The sequence below is a fragment of the Adelges cooleyi genome, unplaced genomic scaffold (assembly GCF_023614345.1).
Source record: "Adelges cooleyi isolate 19-005CV unplaced genomic scaffold, UGA_ACOO_1.1 ACOO_flye_CR_arks_rails_tigmint_CR_PRNA_21, whole genome shotgun sequence".
In the NCBI taxonomy this organism is placed as follows: Eukaryota; Metazoa; Arthropoda; class Insecta; order Hemiptera; family Adelgidae; genus Adelges; species Adelges cooleyi.
In genome coordinates this window covers 7,420,325-7,440,061 of record NW_026095871.1, presented here as the reverse complement: position 1 = coordinate 7,440,061, position 19,737 = coordinate 7,420,325, and the positions used below count along the sequence as shown (strand labels likewise).

The following is a 19,737-nucleotide window of genomic DNA, read 5'->3' as shown; positions in this document are numbered from 1 at the left end:
TGTACTAATTTTAATAAACAATACATTTCAATATTTCAAATGTTCGCAGCAACTGTTACTTACATAGTTATGTTCGTACAAATTCAACTAGCATTTATCGAACATAGAACCTAAGCAAACCATACCATTTTATTTTATTAAAATACAAATGTAATAGAATAATAAATCTTGTAATTAGCTAGTTTTAAGTATTTTTTGGTTGTTTTTTTTTATTGTTAAATACTTAATAAATAATATGTATTTTTTAATAAATAAGTGGGAACAATTTAATTTAATAATTTTGTGTCTTTGCATTCAACCGAAATAAAAATTGAAGCTCGAACACACACTTTTAAAAATATCTTGTCAAGAAACAATTAAAAAATAATTAATTTATTAAAAATTAAATTTGTTTTTTAACATATACCGATTATCTATCTTTATGAGTAAAAGTACAAACGAAAAAAAAATTTCTATACAGCTATCAGGATTATTTATTCTTACTTACTATTTAAATTTATACATACACAACAACTTCTCGCACAGAACAAATTAAGTCTATAGAAAACAAAATATACGTATCGTAACATACATGATTTTAAGAAAAACCCCACTCTAATTATTGGAGGTGATTTTTTTTTTTTTGTAAAAGGATCTTTACAATCAATCCTATCTATATTTATCGGCGATTGTAGGTCAAACGGAGTTGACCAAATGCCGATTATCAACAATGATATTGTAGTAACAGTTTGATTACTTAGTTTTCGAATTGCCGGACATATTTATCGAAACACACTAACATTTTTTTAATAACGCGCAAATTTTTACATAATATCAAGAGAGACAACAATATTGTGTTCTTGGACTGGAGTCTACTTCCGTTTGTAAGTGGGCCTCCTGTCCCTCGGCCGGATAGTCACGGGATAACCGTGCACGCTTCTCATCAACAGATCCAGTTTGAGTTTGATGTCGGACATTTTGCAATCCGTGTGCACGCTGTAGTGTCGCAAGAACGTGGAAATCAAAACTTTCATCGACAGCATAGCGTACTTAGACCCTAAACCGAAATACAAGTAAAACATGACCGCTTTCGATGATTTCAAATATAAACGTACCGATACACCCTCTGGGTCCACCGCTGAACGCTATGAAACTATACTTGTGCCGTTTGGCCACGTTGTCGGGTTCGAAATTATCCGGATTGTAAGACCATGGATTCGGATACAGCTCTGGTAAATGATGAGTGGCAATCGGAGGTATAACCATGGTCGTTCCTTTGGGGATCGTGCAGTTGGCTGTGAATATTAAAAAAAAAAAACCCCAAAATACATAAATATGGTGTTCAACGTTTAAATGACGATATTTTTTTTTTTCAAATATTCGGCCCATTACTTATTTTGACGTCTTCTTGTAGTTGCCTGAGTATGATCGGTCCGACAGGATACAGCCGGAGTGTTTCCCTGATGCACTGTTCCAAGTACACAAGTTTACTAGTGTCTTCGATGGTAATTATTTGGTCGCTGTCGCCCATCACTTGATAAATCTCGTCGTAAACCTTGTCCTATGGTTGGAGAAAAATATACATTTAAAAATACATGTTAAAACAAAAATTTTAATCGCCATAACGGATTTTGCGTTTTTACTTGGACGTCCTGGTGGATAGCCAACATCAAAAGACAGAAGCAGTTCGTGATAGCGCTGGTTTCGCTGCCCTGTAATTACACGAAAACAACGGTTATAACACTTAAGTATCAACTATAGTATCCATTGTATGAAACAATTTAAAACACAATTTACTCACTCCGATCATCATGGTTACGACTTCGTCTCTTATCTCATCGTTAGAGAAATTAGCGCCGGCTTCGTTGAGTTCCAATAAAGTATCCAAAAATACCTTCAGTCTTTTTTCTAAAGACAAACCATTTTTTTTTTTTTGGAACAAACATTTCAAATAAATTTAAAAAGCTCCAACTTACTTTCATCGTCTGTCACATCAATAGCGCTGGCCTTTTTTTTCTTCTCGGCGAATTCGATTTTTTTGTCTTTGATCAACTAAAAACCAAATAAAATAATATAACATGGATATATTATTGGGCTGGATACAAGAAATGTCATGCCGCCATAATATTCAAAAGTATTTTTAAAATATTAAGAGATAAGAGATAACAAATCCACGATTCAATAATTTACAGTAATTTAATTAATTTTATATTGTCATTTTCCCTCTGGACAAGTCAAAGATAAACTTAGAGCTGAACAATTTTTTTGTAAGGCCATAAAAAAAACGTTGTAGTTATCAACAAGTGCTCACTTGATTCGGTAGTTTGTGCAACGTTTTGTAAACATCATGCAATCCCGTCAGTTTTCCGTAAATATTGAATATGAAATCGGGATACAACCACGGTTTATAAATTCTCATGGAATCCAATTCGGAAGCTCTAAAAAATAAAATCGAATCAATATAAATGTTTACTGTTTAACGAAAATTATTAAATATTAAGCGGTTTGTTATTTTACTTTGTTAAGGCTTCTGCGAATTCAGATTCGCTGTTATGTTGTGTGTCCAAGTTGTAACCCATTGCCGTCTCTATAAAAAAAACGTTACAAATTATGTTGCATAAAATTGTGAATTAAAAGTTTTTTTTCAGTGTGTTTAATGTATGTATTTTCTGTATATTATGAACTCACGGCAAATGATGTCAAGAGCGGTAGGCGCAATATAATCCCATAAATCAAATGGCTCGTTTTTGCCAAGTTCTTTTTTAAGATTTCTCACGAAAATTGTGTTTTTCTCGTTGAACACTGGGAAAAACTGACTAAGTAAATTGGCGTTGAACACCGGCGTGATGATCCTGCGATGTTTCCTCCATTTATCGACTAAAGCAATATTGATTACATTAACTACTAATTTATTGCCTATCAACTTGTATAATTGAATGACTTTACATTATCCCAATATTATCGCAAAATTATTTTTTTACCTCCCAAAACTACTGTACTAATAATTATTAACCCATATAACAATTTTTTTCGTTAAAAATTATACCCCAAAAGCCAATAGAAATTATTCTACTAATAAGTCGAAGTCTTCGAATTTCTCCTTCTTAAATTTCCGGAATCAGGGTTAAACTAACGAAATTGACACAATACTAGTACACTATTAAACTAATTTAAACCTAGCGTTTATCGCTGTATGTTATAGATTCCAGTAGGTTTTAAAAACAAGAAAAACAATTTTTGTAGTTAATGGCAATAACAAAAATAAAAATTATTTAACGAGTTTATAATATTATATGGCCCTTGAAGTTTCGACCAATACACACATAAATTGTTAATTAATTTATAAATGCATAACGAGTGTTACTCTAATAAATAGCTATTCTAAAAGGTGTCTTTTTTCTGTAACTAGATATTTTTTTAATATTGACCTTCTACGAGTTGACATTAATAAGTTACTTCCCTAAAAATTGCTTCGTTATACTGTACCGGCCATATGCTCCGGTACAGCACCCCCGTACATTTGTGTTCATGATTTGCACCTCATTTGTGTAAAAAACAACAATAACATTATAATAAATCTATAAATATAAACATATGAAATACATGAATAATAATTATAATACACACTTGGCGCAGAGAACAAGCCTTCCCCGACAGTGTTGATAAAAAACTTGTAGAACGGGTCTTTTTCGAGAGCCTTGGAGCTGTTCAATATAATCTGAAAGAAAATCCTGTTTTAGCGTTGTTAATCGCGATCAAACTTTAACAGTGTACTTTGTAAATTTTTCGTTGCAATATTCACATCCTGTTTTTTTTGTGTAAAATTACTCATTTAAACGGTATGCGAGATTATCTAATCACTTTAAATTTGTAAATCGCATGGTTTACATAATATATCATATACAATTCTCTTGTAATTGTACGGCATTGTTGAATTAAAAAAATAGCGTGTTACATATTATTAAGCCAATATTAATTACACATTAAGGAAATTATTATTATTATTGTTATTATATACCTGTACGTCTTCGGGCTTTGCTACGGTCACGGCAAAGTTCATGCCCAACCACAGTCCAAAAGGTTCCGGACCGTACTTTTCATACAATTGAATAATCCTTTCCATGATTTCTACAAAACAGAAACACAACAACGCGTCGCATTTGTAGCACATCGCTCGTGTTATTTCTTATATCGGATTATAAGTAAGTAAACTTACGTTGCGGTGTCCCCGCAAACTCCAAGCCACAACCGATGATCGGATAGGCCGGAGGACCTCCTAATTTGGCGGACAACTTTTCGAAATGTCTTCGGTTCCATTTTATATGACACCATAAGACCACCAGGAAAGCGATAACGACGTAGCCGATGATCTCGGCCTTGGACATGCGAAACCCAGAAGGCGAGCCTAAAGCAGCTGCCGAAATATCTTGAGACGTCTCCATGCTGAAAGAAAAATGTGTAATATTCTACCAATAAAATTATTATTATAATCAAGACGGTGGCGTTAACATCCGTTTTTGTTTAACTGATTTTTTCATACAAACGGGTTATTGTAACTATTTCAAACGACAAACAAGCGGTCGTCGTTAAATTGTTTGTGTTCAGAGCAAATATCATACTGCGTCAATAGCGGTTTGCCTCGATCGTTTTAATTTTGTAAAAATGTTCGTTTTAGAAGTTTTGCTTGAGCAAATCAAAAATTTAAAACAAAACCAAATATACCCAGTACATAATTGTAATTGCGCGATCGGTATAACACATAATAGAGACCAGAGACGACATAAGAAGTTTATTAACCTAGGAATTGGTTAAACGTTTATATTGTGCAATAGCCATTGACCTTGATTCCTATTCCTATACCCGTGTAGACCACATCGTCGGCTGACCTTGATCGTACCAGAAAAACTAGTCCAACCCGTATTATCAGGGAACTTTTGATACTGTTCTAGTAGTAATATAGGATTTTTATAACGATGTTATTTCATACGAGTTTCATGTCTTTATGTCGTCACTTGAAGATATTATACTTTTTACCGCGTTCAGAGTTGTAACAATATAATGTTATGCGTTCCACAGCAAACCGTCCGACGCCCGCGCAAGGTAGACAGGATACAAGAATCGTACCTTTACCAATGGTATCTACTTTTGTTAGGTTGATTTACCTACACTAACACTTGCGTCGCATTAAAGTTTTCCGGAAGTCGTACTTGCTGTGAAAACAACACACACAACATCCGTGTAATTGACGAGTTGCATAAAGATTTGCATGGAAAAATAACCATCAATTAGGAAAAAAAAAGTTCAACAATAAAAACCAGAATAAACTATGCATAATCAAAAAAAAAATAGTATAGAAAAAACTAGCTCTATCTGTAACAGTTAATAGTACAAACAAATTTAACAAAGTAAAAAAAACTGAAAAAAGATAAGTCAATTAAAAATTCAAGTTATTCTCGTTCGCATCTTATTAGATTTGCTTTAACGATGTTGCTCTAAAAGGAATGGTTTATTTTTAAGATTTAATTTAAATTAATTCCAGCGTAACCAGTAACCGTGTCATTTAACTATATTTATTTTTGTGCTGCTTGAAATATTTGTAATCGTTAAATATTAATGAAGGCTATTAAAAAATATATATTGATTTTCACATTTTTTTTTTATTGCGAACTAATAATTTATATGTATATATTATTAGTTATATAAATACATTTTTTTTAGCTTCGATACGACGTTGAGAAGGTATTATATCTATTTTTTATTTCCATGGGCCAGTAAGAAAATTTAGGAATGTGTTAGCTATGGAAAGCTTAACCCTTTTTGTCCCAAATTAAATTTAGAGAATATTTTGTTTTCTAATACTTACCATAATACAACATGCAGTACTAAATTTATAACTTCCTTGATATTTTTATCGTATACCTAATACACATGTTTTTCTTATTTAAGATAAATCGTTATCACATGTGTAAGTATTGTCACAAAAATAATATTAAAAAAAAATTTTAAGTAGTACGCATTGTAATGTTCTGGGGACTGAAGAGGTTGAGGGATGAAAATTGAAATAAAATAGCTGGCTATAGCCATACCAAAAAGTCAGTTACCACGGCCATAAAAACGAATAGTCCTTATTACATTAAGATTGTGAACATTTTTTTTTCCACAATTAATGGGAAACGATTGACCTTTATATATTCTTGTTTACAAATATGGTAATGATTATACGCGACATATCTTATAATAAATTATAAATTATCTCCCATAAAGTTTCGAGTTCAATAATTGCATGCCAACTCAGTATATTTTGTTTATCAATAACAAATTTAGTTTTTCAGATTGCTTGTTTATTTCATACAAGTAACAAAAAAAACACAATATCCTGTTACACCTCTTCAATTCACAGCGGATTGTAAAAATTATACACAACAATAATAATACTAATTCAGTGATATAAAATATATTTTACAATTCTCACTGCTGTTTAGTATTCAATGCCAGTGTTAGTAGATTAATATTCTACTCATAAAGTGGCATTATGGTTCCAAAACGAAAGTTCTAAATTATTATCACGTTACAATATTTTCTCTATTATATTTAAAATTATTTATGCGATTACGTAATAACTAATATATTGTTATATTATATTTATAGAAATAGTTAATTTAGTCTTAAGCCCTTAAAATTATTAAAAAAATACAATGTAAGATACACTGTAAATTGTGTATTCATATATTTGCTTAAGTTATAAATTCAATGAAAAAAGCTCCGAGGTGCAAAACTTGCATAAAAATGTTGTAACTTGTTGCAAAATATCAATTTTGGAACATACCGAACACAATTAAAACATTTTAATAATGGATTTACTCATCACATTTCCTATTCACAAATGTCAAGAGGAAAACTATACATTGAATAATGTAAACAACGTTTTTTTGGAAATCGCCGACGTTTAATACACTAATTCGGTTAAACACTATTTCTAAAAAACAAAAATGTTATTTCAATAAACTAACAAGTGATCGTAATGAGTTTCTTTTTTAGTTTTTTGTTAATGAAGCATTAACTATTACCTATAGTTATATTTTTTAATTTAAATTCAAATGACGTTAAGCGATATCAAACTTCACGGATGTTTCTCTATAAAGATGACAATTATTTTACTAACCGTTAAAATCCAAATAATATCACATAGTGTGTGATAATTTCGATAAACTAATATGTCTAAGATACTCACTTTAAAGATTAATCCCAGCGGCGCTGCTAGGAAACTGTCTCTTCCAAGTTCCGTCAACAACTATGCTATGCGGCAGAATACTGCTGCGTAAGTCCCTAAAATCAAAACTAGAAGGTCGGTTCGCACATCAATGCAACCTGTTCTTACACCCCACTACCGGTGCGAAATTTACAAGGGTTAAGTTCATCCGACATGACTGAAATCACGTAGATATATCCCATCAAAGTAGGTAGGTTTTTTTCAGACCGGTCGGTTGACCACGATTTTGTTTCCTTGAAAATAAGTATTAAAATTTACTGCCATCTGGCTCTATTGTTACATATCATACTGCCCAAACCACTTTTATTAATTACTCGGATATAAAGTATCCAAACTACAAACTGTAACACAAACTAGCGCAGGTTTCTGTTCAATTTTTATCATTTTATTACTCATTTTGAATTTAGCAATTTTTAAATTACTATGTAATTTACTTTTCTACGATTCGTAAATGTCTATACAGGGAATACTTAAAAGTGTTAAAAGCGTCAAGGTCTGTCAAAAATAATTTGATGGCATATTTTATTTATGCATATTTTGGTATTTTATGGTTGTATTGTTTTAAACAATATCTATCCAAAGCTGAGCATTGACTAGTTTAAAAATAACTGTTTAATGTTAATTTTTTCTGTTTTTAATTATACTAATACAAATTTATTTAATCAGCAATACTAAATGTGTAAATTACAGGTATATTAACTTAATTGGACTTTTTAATCTCAGATTTTAAATCGACAAATGACTTTTAAGACTAATCCGATCGTCGGAAAGACATTTGATATATTTTTTTCATTGACCATTGTATTTAAAGGTGATCCTGAATAGATGAATAGACGTGCTTGGAAAATAGGGTGGTAAATAAGAAAAATCGCCTACTGTAAGTTCGCTACGGGAAAAAAAATTCCAAATGCATCTCAACCAACAAAGGTTAATAGTTTCAAAATATTGATTTGAAATTTCGTTAACACACATGAGATATGGGAAAAAAATAGATGTGTTAAACTGCTGCCATGTTGGAGTGGCGGTTCTTTGTCACTAGATGGTTTCCTGTCTGACCGAGATCATTGTTATTAATATTATTATTATTATTATTAGTATTTATTTCAATACTACGAATTGTATGATCCATGTTTTTACATAATATAACTAGATACGTCACAAACGAGTTTAGGTTACTTAGGTTAGAGAATGAATTATTCATACTGTATAAAACTACGACCTAGGTATGTCAAATTGTAATAGGAAAATGTAATTGTAATTAGGACACCATTGCAGGCATCAATATTCAACACTACTAATTTGATGTTAAGCTAAAAAAATCATTATATAAAAATAAAACAAAAATGTGAAGACCAACTTCTTGTTTTTGTATTGAAAAAAATAAAACCAATACCCAGATTATAAACTTAAATTATATTGTTTTTACAATAATTTGTATTGACGTTTAATGTAAATTCGTAGGACGAATTAGGGGGGGGGGGAGCTTGGGGCTAAGCCCTCTACCCCCAAACAATTTTATTAGCCTCCTAAAAATTATTTATGTATTTCGATTTCAGATATTTGAAGACTGATTGCTATTTTTATAAAAACGTTTTGTGGTCATTTATTTTATGAAAGGACATCGTTAAAAACGGACAATATAGATATAACCACTCACCATATACCATAATAATAAAAATGACCGAATACTACAATCCACGGACTACAAAAAAATACTTTATCACTTACCTAAGCTTAGTATCCAAAAGAAAAAGAAGTGAGCCAAATAAGCTCCAAGACTTTGCATTATCAACTTCTTCTAGTGCAGAATGTGAACCTAACCTATAGTATCAGGCTTAATTGAATTTCATTTCAGAGTAAACGTTTATTTTAAAGTTTTGAACGCTGTAATTATAAATATAGTCAAACGATTTTCTCCAGATAGCGTAAAAAATGGCTGTAACAGTTCACAATATTTTCTGATTCAATTTTGAAGATAGTAAATTCTTTGTTGAACACTGCCAGGTACCTACTTGTAATATTTTTTAAATGTTTTTAATGATGTTCATTTTTTTCTTTACTTTTTTTTCAGAATTTGTTAAATTTATCTACACATAATCTAAAATCTGAAATGTCAAGTGCAAAAAACTGTATTGTCAGTACTTGCGGTAAAAACGACTTCAAATATGTATCTAAAATTATACCTCTAAATTGATATCAACTATTACAAGTGGCGATAACATTACCACTTGTGAGCGTAGCTTCTCTACAATCTGATGTACCAATAAATACATGGCTCAAAATCGTTTTACTACTCTATCGATCTTAAATATTGACAACCCAGAAATGATTGATAAATTCGCTGAAAGAAACAGAACAATAGTATTAAGATAAACGCAATTTAATTTAATTAAAATATTGTTCTAAGCTACCGATATAATTTAACTAAATTTAATTATTATATTTGTAATGTAATTTGTAATTATAATACAAATAACGTGTTATTTGAGCTGTAGACAGTTTTTTTAGTCGTTTGCAGGAAAGGGGCGATGCCCCCGCGGATCACATTGATGTTAAAAATTTAGCCTTTAAAATTTTAATGGATTTCCGCCTATGATGTATTTATACAAACTACAAGTGATTAGTTTTAATTTTTATCTGAAAACACGTTGACTTTTAATCCTGTTGACTGAATTATTCATGTAGCATCTTTATAGATCCTAAATCGTATGCGGTTAATACTTTGATGTAATAATTCAATTTAAAAAAATAATATTTTATGTATATTTAATTTTATAGTTCATCTTTGTACTAGTTATTAAATAAATGAATGGTGTACACGAATATTTTATTTGTGTACTGACATTTAACATCTCAAACCTTATAATACTTGTTATCTATTCGTTTGATTTTTAATATATATATATTAACAATGTGTTTTACTTTCGTTATGGATTTTTTTGGCTAAATTAATATGTTGTAATATTTATGGCTTATTATATATAGGTATTACGGTTTATTTTTCTATTGACTAAAAATAATTTATATTGTATCCGCGGTAATAACAATTTTTGTTCCCCCAGCCCGAAAATAAATTATTAGGTTAGGTGGGACGACCTTCCGGGAGTATCCACTCCTACCAAAACATACCGGTATTTCGTACCTCAGATGGTAAGCCGACTTGTCAAAATTTTTAAAATTTTGAGCAACACGGAAAAAAACAACTTTATAGATTATAAACTCAAATTTAATGATTTTCTGAACGCGAAAAAATATCAATAATTTTTTCAGAGAGCTGGGATTATTTTACATGAGAAACTGGTTTTTAATATACATTTTTGATGGTCAATGATACTATAAAAAAACGACAATGAAGAGTTGTCAAGACAAAAACTCAAAATCATATTTACAGGCATGGTCAAAGTAATCGTAAAAAAAATCCAAAACAAATTTAGAACATTCTTTTCGTCGTAACAGACATGCAGTTAATTTACAAAAAAAAATCGAGGGGGGGGGGTCGCTCCAAACGTTTGTTTGTATTACTGTGAACAAGATTTATGAAATTGATGTTAAATGAGTGTCTTGGATCAGAGCGACACAAACGCTATTTTTTGTATATATTTTTCTCCTTCTCGCAACTATCTAGTTTCTCTGAAAAGCTGTTATATTCCTTGTACTTTTACGGAGTTCTATTTATTTATTTCAGATATTTATAATTTGTTTAGCTTCGACGCGTAGCTAAAAAAGTATTGTTTTTAAGTGTTTTATTATTTAGTTTTTTTTTGTGTCTGGGTCCCACGATATCTTCTAAACAACTGAACCAATTTCAACAACTCTGTAGATCACAAATCGTATCTGAAGTGCTTATTTAGGCCAAACATTTTAAAAGTTCATCCCCTTCAAAATCGAGAAAAACACTTAAACAATTTAAATATTTTTCAATTTTAAATTACGGTGCTTTATAACTTTTTAAAAAAAATATTAGAATATCAAAAACCATTTCTCATAGAAGGGGTGGGGACCCTTATTATTTATATCACTTTTTTAGGTGAATCATTGGGTGTTTAGGTATGAAAAAAAATTAAAATATGTAAGTCTAACTAAAATATAATTCAATAAATTAAATCTTCAATTATAAAAATTGTATCAAACTTTTAAAAACTGTTTGCAGGACGTTTTACTAAGTAACAGTTGTTGTTATTCAGCATTGTACAACGACAGCTACCATACGGGAAATACCAGTTAAAATAACTACTAAACGTTATGGAGCACAGAAAGTTTCAGAGGCTGTAGTTTTATTTCAGAACGTTTTAAGTGCACAATATCTTTGTCGACCAATTATGATTTTATAATTTTCTCATTGAAAAGAGCACATTTTTTTTTCATTCGATTTGTTCTTACTTTTATGGTTTTTCTTTTCGCTAGTTACGTTTATTTTGTCTTGTTTTCAATATCAAGAAATAGATATTAAACGACCATATAAATGTTTTAAATAAGTTAACTGTTGTATTGTGAATTTTAATTAAATAAAATTACAATGGACTTATAAGTTTGTTGTTATTGTAATATTCAGATTTTTCTTATCCTTAATAATATACTCTACGGTGTTTTTCTGCGACAGCCAACAAAATATTATTCAATTTCAAGGTATAATATAATTAAAAACTACAATTGACCTCTTAAACCAGTCATTTTTTACATTATAATAACCTATAAAACATATTATTAAAACTTCTATGACAACAGGTTTTAAACAACATGTATATGACTCACTGTGAGTATTGTTAATTTTAATTAAATTATTATTAGTTAACCCTACTCGCCCTATTAGAAAATGTTTTTCAAACCAAACTTATTGATGACACACAAAAGTAGTTTATTTAAGGATATATTTTTAGCAATTATTAATTGGCAATTGCTTTAACTTTTTAAAGCCTCGTGTAAAATTACAACCATATAAGTTGACGTGTTACGATGTGGAGCTGCTTGAATAAATTAAAATGTAATTTTTTTATTTGATTTTTAAGCTTTATCATATGTATTTAGAAGAGAGGGTATACCGCTGAGACTAACCTTACCGAGATCTGCTCACCTCCCCTCCCCCCCCCCCGCATAAGCCCCGACCATACTGTGCTGATTTTTTTGCCCGACAGAGTTTCTAATTTGTTTTCATAAAATAAATAACAGAAAAAGTAAGGATGGTGATATTATTACAAAATAATACTTTCAACATGGCCAATGAAGATAGGCTCATCGATCTGACTGTCTCATTGTAACTGTCTATAATAAAATAGAGATTTTTAAATTCAGTTAAAAAAAATAACTTTTAAAACATTATAATATGTATTCAACTTTGTTGAAAAAACAAAGGCAATCGAGTAGTTTATTACAAACTATGATACAGTTTTTAGTTGAAGCTTAGTTTAAACAAGTAATTTGTAGAGTGGTTTATTGGAATATTTTTCAATACACCTTTGCAAATTGTTTAAGTGTGTTAAATCAAATATAATATTAGGAAAGAGACTTTCCTATTACTTTTAATATAATATACTTAATTTATAAGCCATCACATGATTAGTGTGACCAGACGTCCCGATTTTGGCGGGACAGTACCGATATTCAAGCAGGTGTCCCGCTAAATATGGTGATCAAATCGGGACAGTAAAATGTACCGACTTTTAATCGACGTCCCGCTTTTGTCCCGATTTCAAACAATAGTTATTTTTTTCTTATTTTCACTTATGGTGTGTATATTTTGTGTTCCATCAGATCACATCAGTTTATTTTGTACAGTTTCTATAATCTATATCACTGTGATATCACTTATTATCATAGAGACCTAGACATTGGTTTTTATCACGTTATGATCTAGACTCTCAATCGGCTATAGGTAACCACGGTTTTAGAAATGAAACCCAAGTGGTTACAACTGATAAAAAATCTCCTTTATTGTTCAAATCTATTGCATCAAATGATAAATACTAAGTATTAATAATTTTTTTAAATGTATTAAATATTTTATAAATTTGTATTAAGTATATTTAAATTTGGTTTTTATCCTACTTTGATTATAATTATAAGTTTACTTGTTATAATATTTAATACTTGTTTTTTAAAGTTACATTTTGTTTTTATAATTTTTTTGTTAAGTATATAATATACTTAATTTTATTAAGGTATTAATAAAATAAATATTTTATGTTCAATGAAAAATTGATTTAAATTTTGATTTTTATCCTATTTTGGTTATGATTTTTTTTTGCAATGTCTAGTTTTAGCATGAAGAAATAAAGGTGTACCCAAAACCAATTATTAAGGGAGATTAAATCCTCCTACAAGTACTATTTTATGAGGAGGGATACCCCACTTCTTCTAGTTCTTTTTGAATACTTGTCCCGCTTTTATACAATTTTGATCTGGTCACTTTACACATGATACCAAAAAAACTTCAACTTGGTGCTGAAACATCATAATTCATAACATAAACAATATGTTTTATCTCCTTTAAATTATTATTAATATTCTTTGATAAGAGCAGCTATGTACCTTTATTGCATATCTAAAGCGCCGTATTTTTTTTAACTCGTGTAATCTTAATAGGACGCCACACAGGCCATTTATAAGGAGTGAAGTATAGGCAATTCAATGAAACCCTACACATAACGACTTGGATACTGAAATGGTTAAATACCATAATTGAATACATGAATGAAGTCTTATTTTAGAAGATTTTAATAATAATTAATAAATTAATGTTTATCTTTCAAATTGTTTTTTTGGAAAGAGGAATACAATATGGTAAATACTTTTACTTATAAATCATCATATGATATCAAATAGATTTCAAATTTCGCATTAGAAATTTTCATTTTCATGAAAAAAGAATTAATTATTCTACTTTTATCCATGCTCTACTCTTAAGTGATTTCGCTTTCCCACAAATGGATGGATAATATTGTTATGCACTCATTTTTTACCCAATTGCGGAAGAAGAAAGGCTATTGTTGTTGTTTTTAATTTTAATAGTAACTTAAATGTTATGAACACACAATTATGAATATTACACATTATGAATATCTATGATTTAATCCATACTAAAATTTTATTGTTTGCAGGCATTTCAATAGTTTTCAACAGTTTTAATCCATATTTAGATGCAGTTGGAATAAGTTCTCTTGCGATGTCTCTTAAGCCCCATGATGAATTTTGAGATCTTAAACTGTTATTGAAATCAATATTACTTTGAGGAGTGATTATCCCATCATTAGCATAAGGTCCATAAGTGAATAATAAACCTTTTGATTTCAACACTTTACCAACACCTCTAAATAAACCTATAATAAAATAAAATAATTTGTAATATTAAGTAACGAAATAATTTATCATTTATCTATATTCTACAGTACACAGATATTATAAGTATTAAAAACAACTAGAGTTGATTTTTTTTTCAAAAATAGTTCTATCTTATGTTTTAAGAATATGAATAATTAATAATACACGTAGACAATATTTTACACTAATAATTTGTATTAACTTTTAAATTGAGTATTAATTTTTTAAAAGTACAATAAATTTAAATATTTGGATAAAATCTAAGTAAAAAACCCCAAATGTTTAATCTGCTTTTATTTATTTGTTTTTATTAAAAATAAAAAACTATTCATTACACATAGATTTTTTTAAAAATTAATAACTAATAAGATACAAAAACCGTGCAAGGACTAAGCAATGGACAACAAATTATTGAAATGAACGTTTGTAATATACACATATTATCTTATGATCGTCTGTACCTTACAAACCTTACACACCTTCAGTGCATTTCCATTCTGAAATATGCATCATGTTTACATTGAGAATATAATCACAAGGATTATCTATAAGTTCACCATTAAGCCATTCCTCTGGTGGCAAAGACGCATCTAAGTATGCTGCCGGTAAAACATTTTTTAGTTGCTTATTGCTTATGAATGCATTAATGCTTGTCAATAACGGTTCATGAATTTCAGTCGGTTGGATGATCATATTTTCAAAGGTTGAAGCAATACTTGCCATATGTTGACCAGTACCTGAAGCTACTTCCAACATTTTACCGCTACACAATACATTCACTAAACTTTGTATAACATCTATAATTGGTGCACAGTTACGTTCAGCTGATGCATAACGTATCATCTGTTCAACAAGATAAATAAAAATGTGTATTATAAATTGATTAACGTTAATAATTCGGATAATATCAAATCAACAGACCATTGGGTCTTTTAGAATAAAAAATAAAATAAATGATTAACAAATAATGGCAAACACTAGAATACCGTTTAAACTGAATTATATTATAATATTAAATACTCAATACTTAATAACAAGACGAAAACCAAAGTAAATAGAAAAAAAATAATAAGTAAAAAGATAAAAGTAAATACCAAGCTTATTCAATGTTTTAATATTAAATAAAGCTTTTTACAATTTCATAATTTTAATATTTCATACAAACATCCCAAGTAGTCATAACTGTTATATTATCGTAAATGTAATTAAATTTAAGAAAAGTTGTTACTTTTTAAATGGAATCATGACGATTTAACTTAAAACTAAAGTAGTATTTTGAATACAATTCATATTACAATTTTGGTCTTTTGGGAACCCCAGTCAATAAATTAACACTCTTTTCTCTTTTCATCGAAGGAGTTTTGCCTGAACCTGGAACATTGCTGTCTTGTAACCATCTGACTTGTGTGGCTGGACCATATCCTTTTTCATTTTTAGCAGCAATACGAAAAATTATAGCAGGTTTATTGGTTCTGTCAATTAACGCTGCTCCGAGCGACTCATGACTAACTACTGCTGCATTGTGTGGCCCACAATAAACTCTTACAAAATTTAAACTCGGAGGAGCTTGTTTAGGACTCTGTGGTGGTAGTTCTTTAAGATTTTTAATCGCTAAACAAACTGAATACTCCAATATTTTTCCAGAACTTGATGGAGGTGCCTCCCATGTCAAACTTGCTCCGTCCGGTGCTTTGGTAATTTTAATAGCAGATGGCGCTCCTGGATATCCAGGTAAACAAGTCTTAAAGGCCGATATTTCACTCCATTCTCCTCGGCCACAAGTGTTAATTGCAGCAATACGCAGCTTGTACGCCGTACCAGGTTGAATGTCAATTTTCAATTTACTTGTATAATCTGGTAAATGGTCTAAACTAGTATTTTCATGCTCATCAGTAGTACCTGTCGAATAAAATTGTTTTACTAAACAAGTGGTGCCTTTGATTACACCAACGTCACACCACGCTGGACCATCTTGCTTGACAGGGAGAACAGCCATTGTGGGTTTAGATGTAACAGTATCGTTAGGTCCATTTGTAGGAGCCTGAGTAAGTGCAGCAGTTGCCAACGTTGATAATGCATCAGCTATATCATTATCAGATTTCTTTACTTCTTTTGGTTCGGCCTTAATAGCTTCGCTCAAGGAATGCTCCAAGTTTTCAATATTCTTTTGATCTTCTCTTTTAGAATCTTCTGTTTTGATTGCTGCTAATGATCCATTATTTTGTGATGGTTCATCAGTCAAAAACTCTGACAACTCTCTCATAACCAAGTCTTTTAGTTCTGAATCTTTCATGCTTAAAACAGATTGCTGATCAATATCATCTCCACCACTCTCAAGTTTTACACTATCATTTACTATATCTGGAACGACAATTGGTACAGTTTGTGGTTGGCCTGCATCAATTATACCCTCGTGTAATGGTTCAATATCCTCGTGAGGCGTTCCAATTAAATTAGTTTGAACAGATGCCAAATCCGTCAGGCTTTCTTGGATTGGTGTAGAGTCCATTAATATAGCTTGGGGCTCATCAACTGCCATTGGTGTTTCGTCAGTTTCCATTGGTTCTACAACCTTTTCAGATGCTTCAGGTATTGCTTCTTCTGCTACTGTATCTATTTTTACATTCTCTTGGACTTTATCGAGTTGATCAATCAACATGGGTTCTATTTCATTGCTTTCCTGTTGAATAACTGGATCTACATCCTGTGCAGATTTTACATCTTCAGTCACTTGTTGAACCGAACACTCAGTTTCAGCTTCGGTTGTGACTGGTATTATAATTCCATCAATTGCATCTTTATCATCCATTATTGCTCAGTTGACTATAATATCTGTAATTCCAAAGAAATGAACATAGTTTAGTATTATCTATAAGGTTGATTTAAGACCAGCATTTACTACATTATAATATGTTTTAATAATTTAGTAAAACAGTGGAAAAAAAGCTAGTACAGTGGAGTCGGGGTATAGTAGGTATGGAGAGATCACAGGTCTGCAGGAATTGTTATAACTGAAACTAGAAGTGTAAAACTAGAAATCTGATTTAACTAAAAACTAAGCATGTACAATAAATCAATATTGCAATCAAATAATTTAGAGAAAATTATAAATAAAATAAAAATATACCATATACCATAAATATACAAAAATATAATGTAAAATTATTTTTATTTGTCTATAAATTTCTAATTTAATATATATAAAATAAATACAATATATGAATGTATTAAAATACATTAGATTTGTATTGATAATGTATCGCATTATTGATAGTATATCAAATCAAATAGACAAAAATTATTATTCGAAATAGATATTATTAGCACTTGTGTATGTTTTTTACACTCACAACTGAAAACATAACCTAATATATAGTATTATATAGTATAGTTATAAAAAAATTTAAGTAGAAACAAATAATTTAACTAATAATACAACACTTTACAGTTATCTTAAATTAAAGGACTATATCTAATTATAATTAAAGTTGGACTAGTGGTTATGTCTGTGATATTGAAACTTAGAGATTAAGGATTATATCCAGTAAATGATCGTTTAATAGTTGCCACAGTGGCTCTATTTAGAAATTAACCGAAAAGACTTTTAATGAATAAGGTAAAAGGTAATACTTTAAAATTAAACACACACAAAATAGTTAAGTCTTCAAAAACAATTGTAATGTACACAAAAAAGTATAACACACCGTGATTGTAGGACGTATGATACAAGACAATGTAAAGTACAATGATTTCCTCTCAAAAACGGTCGAGAGTCATCCCCGACATTCTTTTCGTTTGCCTTAAATAGTAAACACAATGGATATAATTTTGTTTAAGCTACATAAAAAGGATGTAAGGCACATGTACATATTGCTGGATTAGCATTTTTATTCTACAGCTAAATATTAAATAAACATTATGAAATTGTAATGCTTAATTTATTTTCCCTCGGCTTTATTCTACTACATACTACATATCTAAAAAGTAGCATAAAAAAGGTCAAATCATAGTTTCAATTACCTTGAATAACACAATTGTATGATAGTTTAAAATAAACTGAAGTAAAACAAAATTAAAATGTAAGTTTTAAGTTATATATTTTAATAAACAATCAAACAATTCTTTCCCGGAATTTTCAGCGAAAACCGAATCTGAATATTATACAATATACAGATTAAAATTCTTATTTTTTTTATGATAAATAAACATAAACAAACCATATCACTAATATAGCCAAGTTTATTCTTCCATGAAACCCAAGATTTACAATTTACAATCTGAAATCATAATATTACTAGTTTAATTTATTATTAAAGTATTAAACACACAATTTACAATTATTAAATGTGTTATTAAACTAGCATAGCGAACTAAATTTTAATATAAAATGCTAATGTCATTGAAGTCGATTGACTCTTAAATTCCATTTAAACATTAACCACGGTTTTGTTTCAGTTCAGTAGAAATTGATAAGTGATAACTAAAATCACAATATTATCGGTTACAGATACGCCAATTTCTTTCCAGTTTGAATTTTGAAATATGATAATTTATTGTTTAACATAGTTATAGTGCTTTTTACCGTTTTTAACAGCAATTTTTTAATAACTAATAAATTAGTGCAATACTCTACAAAATGTCAATAGAAAATACCGATACAAATATTATAAGAAAGGTAAAAGTTGTATTTGAGTACTTTGTATTTATACTTTTGTATTAAATAATTAATAATTTATGAATAAAATCGTCGTAGCATTAGTACAAGAACTTGATTTTTATTAACTTGGAAAATTTTATTTGTTTTACTATTCATTTACATCTTGCTTTCAGAAATTTGAAGATGAACTTGAATATATTGAAGCTAAGCTTAAATCAATTAGTGCAAAAGTTTTAACAACTGACTTTAAAGCTGACAATAATAATACTGAAAAACCTAAAGGTAAAGTTAAATTTATAATTCTACATTACAACAGTTTCTATACTTATTTAATCGTACATTGACATAGTAGAATGATCACTTACCTAAATAATAAAATATTATAATTTTATATAAAAAAAAACAACTTTTTATATAGTATATATTTTGCATGAAATTATATTATGATAAATATAATGTATTACAATAAATTATAGAACAGAAACATTTAACAATAAACAAGCATAGACAATATAAT

The 19,737-nt window shown here is 29.5% G+C and overlaps 3 protein-coding genes across 5 annotated transcripts in view; 1 reads left to right on the top strand and 2 right to left on the bottom strand.

Annotated features, from left to right (window-relative positions):
- Positions 1 to 353: 353 nt before the first annotated feature.
- LOC126834938 (cytochrome P450 4C1-like) lies at positions 354 to 7,348 on the bottom strand. Its single transcript, XM_050567176.1, has 13 exons — positions 7,211 to 7,348; positions 4,196 to 4,422; positions 3,998 to 4,107; positions 3,607 to 3,697; positions 2,668 to 2,856; positions 2,497 to 2,566; positions 2,291 to 2,417; positions 1,956 to 2,031; positions 1,781 to 1,887; positions 1,623 to 1,691; positions 1,372 to 1,540; positions 1,095 to 1,274; positions 354 to 1,036 (listed from the first exon to the last, which is right to left on the bottom strand). The coding sequence occupies exons 2-13, from the start codon at positions 4,419 to 4,421 to the stop codon at positions 852 to 854; spliced, it is 1,599 nt and encodes a 532-aa protein (XP_050423133.1). The 5' UTR covers position 4,422; positions 7,211 to 7,348; the 3' UTR covers positions 354 to 851.
- An 8,198-nt stretch (positions 7,349 to 15,546) lies between these two features.
- LOC126834939 (host cell factor 1-like) lies at positions 15,547 to 18,721 on the bottom strand. Its single transcript, XM_050567177.1, has 2 exons — positions 18,584 to 18,721; positions 15,547 to 17,395 (listed from the first exon to the last, which is right to left on the bottom strand). The coding sequence occupies exon 2, from the start codon at positions 17,370 to 17,372 to the stop codon at positions 15,855 to 15,857; it is 1,518 nt and encodes a 505-aa protein (XP_050423134.1). The 5' UTR covers positions 17,373 to 17,395; positions 18,584 to 18,721; the 3' UTR covers positions 15,547 to 15,854.
- Positions 18,722 to 19,105: 384 nt separating this feature from the next.
- The window catches only part of LOC126834066 (homeobox protein 4-like), a 57,520-nt gene continuing 56,888 nt past the window's right edge, over positions 19,106 to 19,737 (top strand). For 2 of the 3 annotated variants that reach the window (XM_050565699.1, XM_050565698.1), the window contains exons 1-2: positions 19,106 to 19,238; positions 19,394 to 19,502. In XM_050565699.1, coding sequence (XP_050421656.1) covers positions 19,200 to 19,238; positions 19,394 to 19,502 — 148 coding nt within the window. In that variant the 5' untranslated portion in view covers positions 19,106 to 19,199. The remainder of the gene's footprint in view (positions 19,239 to 19,393; positions 19,503 to 19,737) is intronic. The other variant, XM_050565697.1, reaches the window with a different exon arrangement.

Bases quoted from the DNA above. Each gene is read 5' to 3' on its own strand.
- LOC126834939 (XM_050567177.1), bottom strand. From the start codon at position 17,372: ATGGATGATAAAGATGCAATTGATGGAATTATAATACCAGTCACAACC.
- LOC126834938 (XM_050567176.1), bottom strand. From the start codon at position 4,421: ATGGAGACGTCTCAAGATATTTCGGCAGCTGCTTTAGGCTCGCCTTCT. The intron at 3,698-3,997 runs GTATATAATAAC...ATTTTCTTTCAG, and splicing joins CAAAGCCCGAAGACGTACAG to ATTATATTGAACAGCTCCAA. The intron at 1,037-1,094 runs GTACGTTTATAT...ATTTCGGTTTAG, and splicing joins TGGACCCAGAGGGTGTATCG to GGTCTAAGTACGCTATGCTG.